Below are 12,977 nucleotides of genomic sequence, written 5' to 3'. Positions count from 1 at the left end.
TACGTCTCGACGTAAATTTTGTGTGGGTTTTCGTGTTTATTTTTATGTACATTTTTTTCGTATAACTTTGGTCATATATAATACGTTTTCATACGACAATATAAATTGAAGTTAGACATGTAAACCGAAAGAATAACATGATGAACCAAAGAGTTTCTAAAACTAAACCTGACAATGGATGAACACATTTACGTCCTCCGTGAAATGGGAAGTTGGCAACTTCTAGTTTTTATATGAAAACGAAGGATAGAATTAATGATTGAGACCAATTGTTTTAATTTCACGTATTGTATTGTAGATCACAATATATTTATATTATTACACGTTATTAGTAAAATATTATCCCGGATCGCGTAATAGGGATTTCGCCAATTTATTTTTGGCGCCAAAACGTTCTTCCCGCTATTTCAGACATCTCTTTCTCCCCCTTTCTAGTATCAACCCTATCGACCAAACCCTCCATAGATCGATCCAACAAAATCAAAGAATAAGCAAGCCAAGTCCGTGCGAGATCGAAATGGAAGACGATCAGCGGAGACAAAGGAGAAAAACCAGAGGAATGCAGTCTGAGGAGCGCGCTGAAGCACTCCGCAAGCTCAAAATCCGCAGACAAGGCGGCGGCGCCGACATTGGCGAAGAACGTTACAAAATAAAGATCGATGAGCCAATCTACGATACTGTCGATGACGATGAGTACGAGAACCTCGTGGCCCAACGCCGTGAAGATTTTAAAGGGTTTATCGTGGACGACGACGGCCTTGGTTACGGGGACGAAGGCGAAGAAGTTGATTGGACTAAATCCGGCGTAATTCCGTCCTCAGAAGAGGAATCAGAAGGTGAATTGGAGAAAAAGAAACCTAAGAAGAAAACGGAAAAGAAGGAACATAAGAAGCCCTCTTTTGAAGCTGCAGCTGCTTTAATGGGTAAGCAAAGGATATCTAACTTGTTTACTTCTGCCGTTTTCAATAAGAGTAAGCCTTCAGTGGCGTCTTCCGATAGTGTTCTTGATGATGTGCTTGCTGAATTTGCACCGGACGAGAATGATAAAGAGAAACGGAGACGAGGAAACAAAAGATCATCCCAGAATGGCACAGTTTTAGCACCAGCTGCTTTGATTACCTCGATTAAGACCGAAAATACACCTGCAAGTGTGGTGCCTGTGAATACTCTATCGTCAAATAGTTTGCATAAACACGACGTAATAGAAGAAGGGAAGGAAGTGCTAGAATTTTCTAAAAATGAAACAGATTTGGGTGTTGTGGAGGAGCCACCGGTGGTGACAAGTGAAGTTGAAGCATCTAAGGATACTGGCGAACTGAAAGTTGAGCCAGTGATGAAGGAGGCCGATGGTTGGACTTTAAATGCTAAAATTAAAGTGGAAAAGGATCCAACTTTCAGTGCAACAGCAGGATTGCAGACGAACATAAGCTCTGATTTGAATGCTGAGATGGGTCCTGGTGTATATTCTGATGAAAAACCACCATTCGTGGTGGAACTTGATGGATCTCTTCCTTTCTACATGCTCGATGCATATGAGGAGTTTTCTGGTTCTAATGCTGGCAATATCTATCTATTTGGGAAGGTATTTTAGCTAATTCAGTTACATGTCAGTTGACCCTGTTCATTTGCATTCTAACGCTTGATTAATTATATAAGACTCACTGTTTTATCATTCTTACCGAGATAAAGATTGATCTTGATCTTTAAAAACTTTCATTTGAATCAAGGTGAAAGCAGGAAGTACTTATCACAGCTGTTGTGTGGTCGTGAAGAATATGCAAAGATGCATGTATGCTATCCCAAACGGTCCTGTTTTTGAAGACTCTGTCATTATGAATCTTGAGAAAGATGTTGAAGAGTCAAAAATAACACCTACAGCTTTTCACACCAAGCTTCATGTAATACACCTCTTGCCTTTGGTCTCTTTTAATTTACAATCATCACATTGGTTGTATTATTAGTACTATTCAGTTATTGTTGACAATCACTGTTTAATTATTTTATTTTATTAGGAGATGGCATCTGGATTGAAGGCCAACATAAAGAAACAATTGCTTGATCGAAATGTTTCAAACTTTAGCATGAAACCTGTCAAGGTCCGGTTCTTAGTCTAATTAGCTTCAAAAATCAATGAATATATATATATATATATATATATATATATATTGTGCTTAAACTGATTTATTTATTTATTTTCAGAGAAATTATGCATTTGAAAGATCCGACATAGAGCGCAAAGAGAATTATGTACTCAAAATCAGCTATCCATTTAAGGTATTTCACACCTTTAACAAAGAAGATTAATCATGCTACATTTCACAAAGAAGATTCATTAAGTGTTTACTGATGTTGTATATATTGTAATTGCAGGATCCACCACTTCCTTCAGATCTTAAAGGAGAAACCTTTCGTGCTTTGCTTGGAACACATAGCAGGTATAAAAGTTGCTGATAAATTTTTATTCATTTCACAAGAATCTGAAAACTAATATTTTGTTTCATTTAGTGCTTTGGAGCTTTTTCTTATCAAAAGAAAGATAAAGGGACCTTCATGGCTATCACTTTCAAAATTTACCACCTATTCTACTGCTCAACGTGTAAGCCTTTAAATTTTACATTTACAGTTAAGATCTTAACAAAATGCTCAAATTACTTTCTTACCCCTTGATCAGGTAAGCTGGTGTAAGTTTGAGGTTACAGTGGATTCCCCTAAGTACATTAAAATTGCAACCTCTTCAAAAAACACCGGAGAAATTCCTCCTGTAGTTGTTACTGCAATCAATCTGAAAACTGTAATAAATCAAAAACAAAACATAAACGAAATTGCATCTGCATCTGTCATCTGCTGTCATAAGGCCAAGGTACTTTCACATTCTTTCTTAAAATCTTGTTTGTAACATTACTGATAACATTAAATATAAATACTTTACATTTATTTTTTTCAGATTGATACACCAATGTTGGCTTCAGAATGGACAAAACCTGGAATGTTGAGTCATTTCACAGTTGTACGTAAGCTTGAAGATGGTTTATTTCCAATGGGATTTAACAAAGAAGCAGCAGATAAAAACTTAAAAGCTGGATCAAACATCATTAGCATGGAAAGCAGTGAAAGAGCTTTATTAAATCGGTTAATGATTGAATTACACAAATTAGATAGTGATATTCTTGTTGGCCACAACATATCTGGATTTGACCTTGATGTTCTTCTCAACAGAGTCAAGGTTTTTACAATACTAACAAACTTATTGATTTAATGAATTTAATGTGATCATTTGTATTTGTATTACCATTTTTAATAATAATGTTTTGCAGGCTTGCAAAGTTCCTAATAGCATGTGGTCAAAAATAGGAAGACTTAAGAGGTCTGAGATGCCTAGACTTAATAAAGGAAATACAGTTTTTGGGTCAGGGGCAAGTCCGGGAATTATGTCTTGCATTGCTGGCAGGCTTTTATGTGATACCTTTTTGTGTTCTCGTGATCTTTTAAAGGAGGTAATATTAATATTACTATTAATATAGTATAATAACAAGTTAAGTGTTTATATTTAGTTTCTAACAATTTTTTTTTTGGTTTCAGGTTAGTTATTCATTGACAGAACTTGCAAAGACTCAGTTAAGTAAGAATCGAAAAGAGATTGCTCCACATGATATTCCTGGAATGTTCCAAAGTTCTCAAACCCTAATGGAACTTGTATGTTCTACTTCTCAACTTTTTTAATTTTTATTTTGTTTTTATTTTTTATTTTCTTGATATTGTTAACACTCTGGATTTGCAGATTGAAATTGGGGAGACAGATGCATGGTTGTCAATGGAGCTCATGTTTCATTTGAGTGTTCTTCCTCTCACACGACAACTGACTAATATTAGTGGCAATTTATGGGGAAAAACTCTTCAGGTAAACTAATGAAAAGTTAAAAAAATCATCCACTAAATGTGTTTTTTTATTATTTTTTTTTTATGAAATAACTTATTATGTGAATGATTTCAGGGTGCTAGAGCTCAAAGAGTGGAATATCTCTTGTTGCATGCATTCCATGCTAAAAAATTTATGGTACCTGATAGGTTTTATACTCCAAAAGAAAACAAAACAGTAAAACGTAAATCAGATGGTCCAGAAGACAAAGTAAACAACGATTTGGGTGAAAATGACGAAATCGCCCCTCCAGGAAATGAGCCTGTAAAATCCAAAAAAGCAGCTTCATATGCAGGTGGGCTTGTGTTGGAACCCAAAAAAGGTTTATATGATAAATACATTTTACTTCTGGATTTCAACAGTCTCTACCCTTCCATTATCCAGGTTTGTCATATCTCCACCATACTTTTTAAATTTAAACACTTTCTACCCTTCTCTCTTATCTTTTTTCTGTGTTTTTTTTCTTCAATCAGGAGTACAATATCTGCTTTACAACAGTAGAGAGATCTGAAGATGGTTTAGTTCCTCGATTACCATCTGCAAAAGCAACTGGAGTTTTACCCGAGGTTAGATTTTAACCATAGTTAAATTGATTACACTGGTTTAATGTTTGTATAAGTCTTTCATATGGTGTTACTTACTTTTTGTAGTTACTCAAAAATCTGGTTGAAAGAAGGAAACATGTAAAAAGATTATTAAAGACAGCATCAGGCCTCAAGTATCAACAATTTGACATACAACAACAAGCATTGAAACTAACAGCCAACAGTATGTATGGATGCCTTGGTTTTTCCAGTTCAAGATTCTATGCAAAGCCACTTGCAGAACTTATAACACTACAAGTAAGAAAGATTTTAATAAAAAAAATATATATGGAAAAGTATTACAACTTATTTATTTACAGGGGAGAGAGATTTTACAAAGCACTGTTGATCTTGTTCGCAACAATCTAAACTTTGATGTGATTTATGGTGACACTGATTCAATCATGATATATACTGGACTTGATGATATCAATAAAGCCAAATCAATCGCAGGAAATATCATCAAAGAGGTAGTTTTTTACAGTTTTATAAATAGTTTTGAGATTATAATAGTGAAAAGTTGGTGAATTGAGTTTTTGGTTTTGATTTAATGTTAGGTGAACAAGAGATACAAGAGATTAGAAATTGATCTTGATGGTGTATACAAGAGAATGCTGTTGCTTAAAAAGAAGAAGTATGCAGCTGTGAAAGAGCAAATAAGAGATGGGAAAATTTATAAAGTTATAGAGAGGAAAGGTCTGGATATGGTCAGACGTGACTGGAGTTTGTTATCAAAGGAGACTGGAGATTTCTGTCTTGAACAAATATTATCTGAGCTGTATGTCTTCTTCTCTTAATAATCATCATCATTACTTTCTGAAATTTTAATTTTAATTTTAATTTTATTATAATTTATAATGACAGGTCATGTGAAGAAGTTGTTGAAGCAATACACAACAAACTCAGAAAGGTACAAGAGGATATGAGGAAGGGAGAAATAGGTTTGGAGAAATATATCATTACAAAAACGTTGACTAGACCTCCTGAAGCCTACCCAGATGCCAAAAGTCAACCTCATGTTGAAGTAAATATTTTGACCTTTTTTTGTATTTAATAATTTATGGGTTTTATTTATTAATACATAAACATATCTACTTATAGGTAGCACTCAGGCTGAGGAAACTAGGGTACACCAGTGGTTGCTCTGCTGGAGATACAGTTCCTTATATAATTTGCTGTGAGAAGGTTTGTGATTAAGCTTTTATTTTTATTTCTAATTTTACTTTTTCACATTTATTTATCTCTAATTTGCATTTTTTTTAATAAATTTCACAGGGGAATGGTTTGAGTACATCAGTAGGGATTGCTCAACGTGCAAGACATCCAGATGAACTCACAAAGGATAATGAGAATTTGATGATTGACATTGACTATTATCTAGCACAACAGGTACCTTTTTTTGGTAATTTTTAATTTTTTAATTATATTATCTAAATACTTAAAATCATTTATTTTGGGTACATTCAGATTCATCCAGTAGTATCGCGTCTATGTGCATCAATTGAGGGTACAAGCCCAGCTACTTTAGCTGATTGTTTAGGGCTTGATCCTTCCAAGGTATCTATATTCTAATATTCTATAACCTATTATTTCCAAATATGTTTTATAACATTGATGAGTTAACTAATAAAATTAATAACGATTTTGTTTTCAGTTTCAAAGCAAATCAAGTGAAGTCGCAAACAATGATCATTCTGGCTCTGTTATTTGCATGACAGATGATGAAGAGAGGTAGTTACTAATTCTCTTCTGAAATTTTCACCTGTTGGGGTTATATATATATATATATATATATATATATACATTTTTTAAACTTTTGCGATGTTTGATTATTGCAGATACAGGGGGTGTGAGGCTTTAAATATATCATGTCCTGATTGCTGTGTTAGTTTTAAGTGTCCATCTGTACTGAGTTACATACAAACAGTAGCCCTTGAAAAGCCACAAGACTTGCAAGATGAATCAACCAACACCACCACTACCTTTTGGCAGAAATTCTGTTGCCCTAAATGTCAAGTGGAACTCCCTCCAGCATCATTAGCCAATCAGGTTTTCAATTTTAACTAAATTTAATTTGTTTTTGCTTCAAATGGAAAGAAATAAAGTGAGTAAATTATTGGTGGAATGGAATCAGGTAAAAAGACGAGCTGAATTGTTCATATCCACATACTACAAAGGATTTATGACGGTATGCAAACAAATGCTATTATGATTTTCATACAAGAATTCCATTAAATTTTTTTTTTACTGAAATTGGATGTAAAATTTCAGTGTGATGATGAAACATGTGACTACACAACACGGAGTTTAAACTTGCGTGTTGTTGGTGAATCTGAGAGAGGAACAGTATGCCCAAATTACCCTCACTGTAATGGCCGTCTTGTGAGACAGGTTGGTTTTCATCTCTTCAACTCTCAAAGTCAAAAACACTATTTTTGTCATTACCCTTCATTCAACAACAATTACTGAAACTTTATTTTTGATTAGTATTCGGAGGCTGATGTGTACAAACAACTCTCTTACTTCTGTTATCTCCTGGATGCCGATCGCTGCATTGACAAGGTTATTTTTGTCATTAGTTAAAAATTTCAGATATTGATATGAATTGTTTTGTAATTAGTTAATGTATTTCAGGTTGATGCTAAGTTGAAGGCTGCAGTTGAGAAAGAGGTTGGTAGGATAAGAGGTTTGGTTGGATTAGCTTTTTCCACAGCACAGAAGGTTAGGGACAGGTGTGATTATGGTTGGGTCAAACTTAATGATCTTTTCGCCTCAATTTAGTAAAACAAGGGATTAGAGTTGATTAAAATTCAAATCCCATTTAAAGAATACAAATTGGCTTTCAAATCATGATGAAGAAGCTAAGCTAACAGAGTTGTGGATGAAGATCTTAACAAGTATTGGGATTGGTAAGTCAATGATGTATGTATGTGTGGTACCTAGTTATTTTATGCAAAAAGAGTTTTTAGTTATAATGGACATGATCAATTTTGTATTTATTGGTGTTGTGTTTACTCTAGTTTATAGTTTACTTTTAAAAGGAAGATTTAATGTGCTAGTAAGTTCTATTCTTTTATCATGTGAGTTAATCCTAAATCCATGTTCATTTCAAGTAGTGGTTAACAAGATCTAATACTCTTCATTTACCATAAATGCCTAATTAAAATAACTTCTTTAATTTGACACAACTTTACCAACTTCATCTAAACTAGGTCTTAACTAAGTTGGAAATTTGCATGAAGCTTTATGTAAATGCTCCCAACACTCGGCTCCTTTCATAAATCGATGGAGTAAAAGTGTACAATCCATGTAAACAATCAACAATGACAATAAATCCTTTCACATAACCATTTTGTTGTTTGTTACTAGTTGTCATTCTTTAAAACAATTAAAACAAACAAAAAAAAAAACTAGAATTCATCTAGTTCTAATGGCCAACTAAAACTAAATGAGAAGTCATTTGGATAAAACAAAACGTGAATTGCAAATAAACGGATTTGAGTCGTAGATTCCAATCTTTTTAATTAAACGAGTTGACATGATACGACACCAAAATTAAACGGCTAAGGTTAGGGTCCAAACTTTCAACATGAAAATGACAAGAAAATTACCTGTTTATTTATATGCAATTTCTTTTAATCTTTTAAGTGAACAGGGCATGTACAAAACCAAAATCAAATGTAAAAGAAAACTTTATGTTGAATTGTTTTGTAATCTATAAGCCATTAATTAGCCGCTCAGTTGATACTTATTTTTTGTTTTTCAAATTTTCATTACTATTCCACAATCTCATTTTCCCATTTTTTTTTTCAATGTGACTTCACTCCTCTAAACTTATTGTGGATTTCACTTCTTTGCCTTCCAAACTACTACTCCTTCATGTTTTTCACATTTTCTTTTCCACCTCTCTAACTCCCTTTCTTTCAACCAATTTAATGTTTCAATCTAGCACGACACGTCATAATTATAAGATCTAAATTCTAAACCATACACCCGACACAATAAGATACAATACGTTTGTCATACAAAAAAATTGCCAGATACAATTACAATCAACATAACGGATACAAACATTTATTAATGTATATGATATAAGCATGTCAAAATATATAACAAACCAAAAAAAAAAAAAACCTTCACACAAATAAAAATAAAAAATTATTATGTTTTTGAGTAAAGACATCTTGAATGAGTATGATGTCATGTGTATTTTACTATTAATGTAGTAGCAACAGCATGTTACTGCAACTCCCCAACAGGTGCTTCATTCAGCCATAAAAAATGAATGAACTCATACAGCTTTGTGCTTACACTAACCTACTCCACCAAGGAATTTCATTCAGCCATAAGAAATAAATAAAAAAGAGTATCAAGGAATTTAAAAGGTTGATACGTTAATTTGTGTGAGTTAATCAATAAAAAAAATTCAAATTAATGTGGTAAAAGATAATAATTTTTCTTGAATGACCTCTTTTATAAGACAGAATAGAAATAGATATGGGATAACAGATAGATTATTAATAGATACTAATATTTTATTTTTGTTTTAACTTTTAATACATACCTTGTAGGGGGTTGGATTCAATCTTCTCATATGATCTGTCCTCATTTGCTCCAATTGCTTCATACAATGATCTCTAATCTCCACAAGTGTTGGCAATTCTTCTCTTTCTTTCTCTTCACATATTTATTATATAAATATTATTATTATTTTTTTTCATAAATAAAAAAATAAAATTAATATTATCTAATCAAAATCTCACACCTGCACTTCCAGGCCAATAACACTTGATAAGATCCTCAACACGTTGTGGCACCACATAAGCTCTCTTCGATTCATTAAACGGATGTCTACATAAAATCCTTTGCCCTGCCTGTGTATTTATTATTTTATTTTTCAACAAAAAAAAAAAAAATACTAATCCATTCATTCATTTTATATATGGGTATTTTTGTCATTTTCTACATACCTTTGGAGGTGGTTCATTTTCACCTGACATTATATCTACAAGTGCATAACCTTCCTTCCCATACAATCTATAAGACCTCTTTTTACACGGAATCGATACCTAAAAACCAAAAAAATTAAAAAATCACCATTCTTTTTTAACAAATTTTATAAAATATACCGATTCCAAACCTTTGAGACATCTTCTGATAATTTTATACGCGGCTGGTTATTAATCTCAACAAGCTTAAACACACAGCCTAAAGCAGGTTGAGCAAAACATGTCACCAAATTTGTTCCAATTCCAAATGAATCCACCTCATGCCCCTAATCAACCATTTAAAAAAAAAATGTTAATAACAATTTCAATAGTCAATAATTTTATAAAAAATTTAAAAAGTCACACCTGTTTGTTTAGAGCATCTAATGTTTCCTCATTAAGATCATTGCTAGCAGTGATTCCAGTGTTTCCAAAATCAGGAATCTGAAATTCCTTTTCAATGGTTTGAAAAAACTTTCTTGTTTCACATGACAGGTAAGCAAGGTCACCAGAGTCTAATCTAATTCCCTTTGCTCTATATCTACAAACATTTTAAATAATAAAAAATTATATATAGATAGTTAAAATGTTAAAAAGAAAAAAAAAACATACCCCATATCGTTTAGTGCTAGAGCTACAGCACAAAAATTAGGGACACCACTCCTCATCACCTAAACATATCGAATTTTAAATATTAAATGAGAAAAAGAAGATATTGAAGTTTTATTTTTTAGTTTTTTTGACTTACATCATATGTGTCCACAAGAGCAAGAAAGTTGTTGGGAAACGCAAGGGCGTATGAAACGAAAGCTGCCAGCTCACTTTGATTGGTTTCGCCAAAAACGCCCTCTGATGAACTTAATCTCTGTTTATATACAATTTTTAAAGTGATACAAATGATAAATTATGGGAATATAAATGTAATTATTATAATAAGTATACCTTTAATTTGCTTAACCATGTCTGTGTGAGACTCACAAAATCTTTGCATACTTTTGATCCATCTTGACTTTTGAGAGACTTTTCTGTAATCTCATCAGGTCCCTAAATATCAACAGATTGATTATTATAATAAGTCATAGGAAAATATTAATAATGAAAAATAAAAAGTTTATATTATATATATGACACCAACCGTGAAGGAGCTGACAAAAGCATGAGAATGGGTCCCACGAAGTGGTATTCCAAATAACTTTCCAGCTGCACAATTGCTATTCACACAAAAAATAATTACTAAATGACCATTTTAAGGCATTAAGTCATTTTGTCCAAATTAAATGCTTAAAGCATTAAAAGCTCATTAAGTAAAAAAGAAACAGATCACCTTGTTGCATCAAATCCTCCCATGTAGCAATACCTTGATGCCCCTACACCACCATCTGGGCCCTACACATGAAAGAAACAAAAGATTTAAAAAAAATATTATAGCCCATGAAAACCGTTAATAATTAAAAAAAAAAAAAAAAACTGTCTAAAACCTGGGCCCGCCGAAGCCCAAACTCAAGAAGAAGTTTATTTTTTCCAGCAACAAAACGGTGTCTTGCAGCATTTGTAGTGACTAAAGAAGCAAAATTTATAAGATTCACAAAAGGAGTTTCCAAAAGTTGAACCACCTGAAATAACAACAATACATATACAACTTTCAAAGATTCGATCTTTTTGTCTAAATGTTTCCAAAAATGCCCTGCATGTCAGAAAACAAAACTTACAGCCACAGGGCCTTCAATCCTCATCAAGGGTACTTTAGGGAATACGACAGATCCCTCAGCAATAGCATATACTTCAACATCAGAACAATCGATTCCTCCAAGATACTCGAAGAAGCCATCCTACACCCATCATCAAAAGGTTAGTGAATGACCATTTTACCCTTCACAACTGTATTTGACAGAATCATTACTTGTGAATCTTGTTGAGTTGAAAGTTAGTTACACTTACCTCACATGTAGGAGATAAACATTCTCGAATAAAGGCAATGTCTTCTTTTGATAACTTAAAGTTTGCAATGAATCTTATGCATTCTTCTAGACCTGCAAAAACTGTATATTCACCACCAAATGGGTTCCTTCTGAAATATAAGTCAAACCTGAAACAAAATCATGACAATAAGCAATCTAAATAGATTCTAATATAGTTGTAAATTCTTAAAGGTTTTAATTAAACTAGTATTAATATGAAGAATTACTAAACCCAATAGACAACAAAGATGCTTCCAATTCATGATTTAAAGATTTTATTTTACAGAAACACATAATAATTATCTTAAAACACAAAAAGTATAATCAGTTACAATTACAAATCACAATCTCAAATGATATCAAATTTGGAATGGATGCATAGAATACATCAAGCAAAGGCTGATTTATTACTCTTTTTACATTACTCTTCTAATGTTCAGTGTAATCCTTTCCTGTTGAAGACCCTACTTCCTTAATGATTGCATGCACTCTGTCTCCTTAATCTTAAGGATTTAAACGCTATCATTCTCGATAAATCTTATACCTGATTCCAGAATAGCATTTGTGCATAATTTACCTCTTAGAACTTCATATAAATACAGTAATCAGAACTTATTCAGCCTTAAAAACGCCAGTATCTAGGGAACTTCATAATTCCATATCCAAACGGCTAAAATTTCCTAATTTGTTCCAATGACGGCTGAAAACAATCCACTGTTTTGGTATATGACAATTAGGAATCACGAATTACAACTTAAAGCAATTCTATTTACCTATAGTTTTTACATTTCTCGTGAATAATACGCTTCGCAGACGAATTATATTATCTGAGTAAACAAAAAGGAATTTGAAGACAAAGAATTTTACACCACATACATCGAATTATACAAAAAACATAGAAATTAAGCAAGATTATAAAAATGAAAAACAGGAATTGAGAAACTAACACGGCGCGGTCTTTATGCTTGCCGGCTTTCCAATAAGCATAAGCCATGGTGAACTGATAAAGATCTGTAAGGAGTGGCGTAACCATTGGATTGGTAGGACCATGGATTGCCGGCATACGGCGGTTCTGTTTTCCATCTTTTACGCCGCCGTTAACCTTTGGTTTCGCTTCCATTATATCTAACACAATTACAAGAAAAACAAAAGAATTTCTCTAGGGTTTCCTAATCTTATTCCGAGTATGACGGATATACGAATGGGAGAATGATGCTACTGTATATGCATTGACAACGAGAATGGAGTTTTTACACGAGGAAGAAGAAGAATGGGCATCGCAAGATATATACTCCCTTCCACACTTTCCATTTTACCAATTTACACTTACACGAAAATATTATATGATAATATAATATTGTATTACTTTTTATTTATTTTATTCAAAACAGATATATAGAGTATTATTTAAGTTTATTATGTATCATTTATCAAGTAGATATAAATTTCTAAACCAAAATTGGAAACTAAAAGCTTATAAAGATTTGAATGATATTTATGCCTAATAGTTATTTATTTCTATTAATCGCAT

At 32.7% G+C, this 12,977-nt stretch overlaps 2 protein-coding genes across 2 annotated transcripts; one reads left to right on the top strand and one right to left on the bottom strand.

The window, feature by feature from the left end:
- Positions 1 to 380: 380 nt before the first annotated feature.
- ICU2 (DNA-directed DNA polymerase) lies at positions 381 to 7,596 on the top strand. Its single transcript, XM_079079485.1, has 26 exons — positions 381 to 1,582; positions 1,728 to 1,898; positions 2,013 to 2,096; positions 2,200 to 2,274; positions 2,371 to 2,435; positions 2,506 to 2,596; positions 2,672 to 2,860; positions 2,945 to 3,223; positions 3,315 to 3,494; positions 3,580 to 3,693; positions 3,779 to 3,898; positions 3,992 to 4,300; positions 4,390 to 4,482; positions 4,567 to 4,758; positions 4,821 to 4,970; positions 5,058 to 5,278; positions 5,365 to 5,524; positions 5,602 to 5,685; positions 5,776 to 5,889; positions 5,968 to 6,057; positions 6,155 to 6,231; positions 6,339 to 6,549; positions 6,635 to 6,688; positions 6,772 to 6,891; positions 6,988 to 7,062; positions 7,135 to 7,596. The coding sequence occupies exons 1-26, from the start codon at positions 518 to 520 to the stop codon at positions 7,279 to 7,281; spliced, it is 4,530 nt and encodes a 1,509-aa protein (XP_078935611.1). The 5' UTR covers positions 381 to 517; the 3' UTR covers positions 7,282 to 7,596.
- A 920-nt stretch (positions 7,597 to 8,516) lies between these two features.
- LOC145160336 (nicotinate phosphoribosyltransferase 1-like) lies at positions 8,517 to 12,752 on the bottom strand. The gene is made up of 15 exons (XM_079079484.1): positions 12,394 to 12,752; positions 11,427 to 11,574; positions 11,198 to 11,317; positions 10,967 to 11,101; positions 10,813 to 10,874; positions 10,624 to 10,699; positions 10,431 to 10,532; positions 10,237 to 10,353; positions 10,101 to 10,159; positions 9,855 to 10,029; positions 9,641 to 9,775; positions 9,471 to 9,569; positions 9,266 to 9,374; positions 9,065 to 9,177; positions 8,517 to 8,817 (listed from the first exon to the last, which is right to left on the bottom strand). Exons 1-15 carry the CDS (start codon positions 12,564 to 12,566, stop codon positions 8,740 to 8,742), a joined length of 1,701 nt encoding a protein of 566 aa, XP_078935610.1. The 5' UTR covers positions 12,567 to 12,752; the 3' UTR covers positions 8,517 to 8,739.
- Positions 12,753 to 12,977: the final 225 nt, after the last annotated feature.

Source organism: Lactuca virosa, chromosome 2 (genome assembly GCF_052849685.1).
Source record: "Lactuca virosa cultivar CGN04683 chromosome 2, Lactuca_virosa_CGN04683_v6, whole genome shotgun sequence".
NCBI lineage: Eukaryota > Viridiplantae > Streptophyta > Magnoliopsida > Asterales > Asteraceae > Lactuca > Lactuca virosa.
Note: the sequence above shows the minus strand (reverse complement) of the source record. Positions and strands in the feature narration are given on the sequence as shown.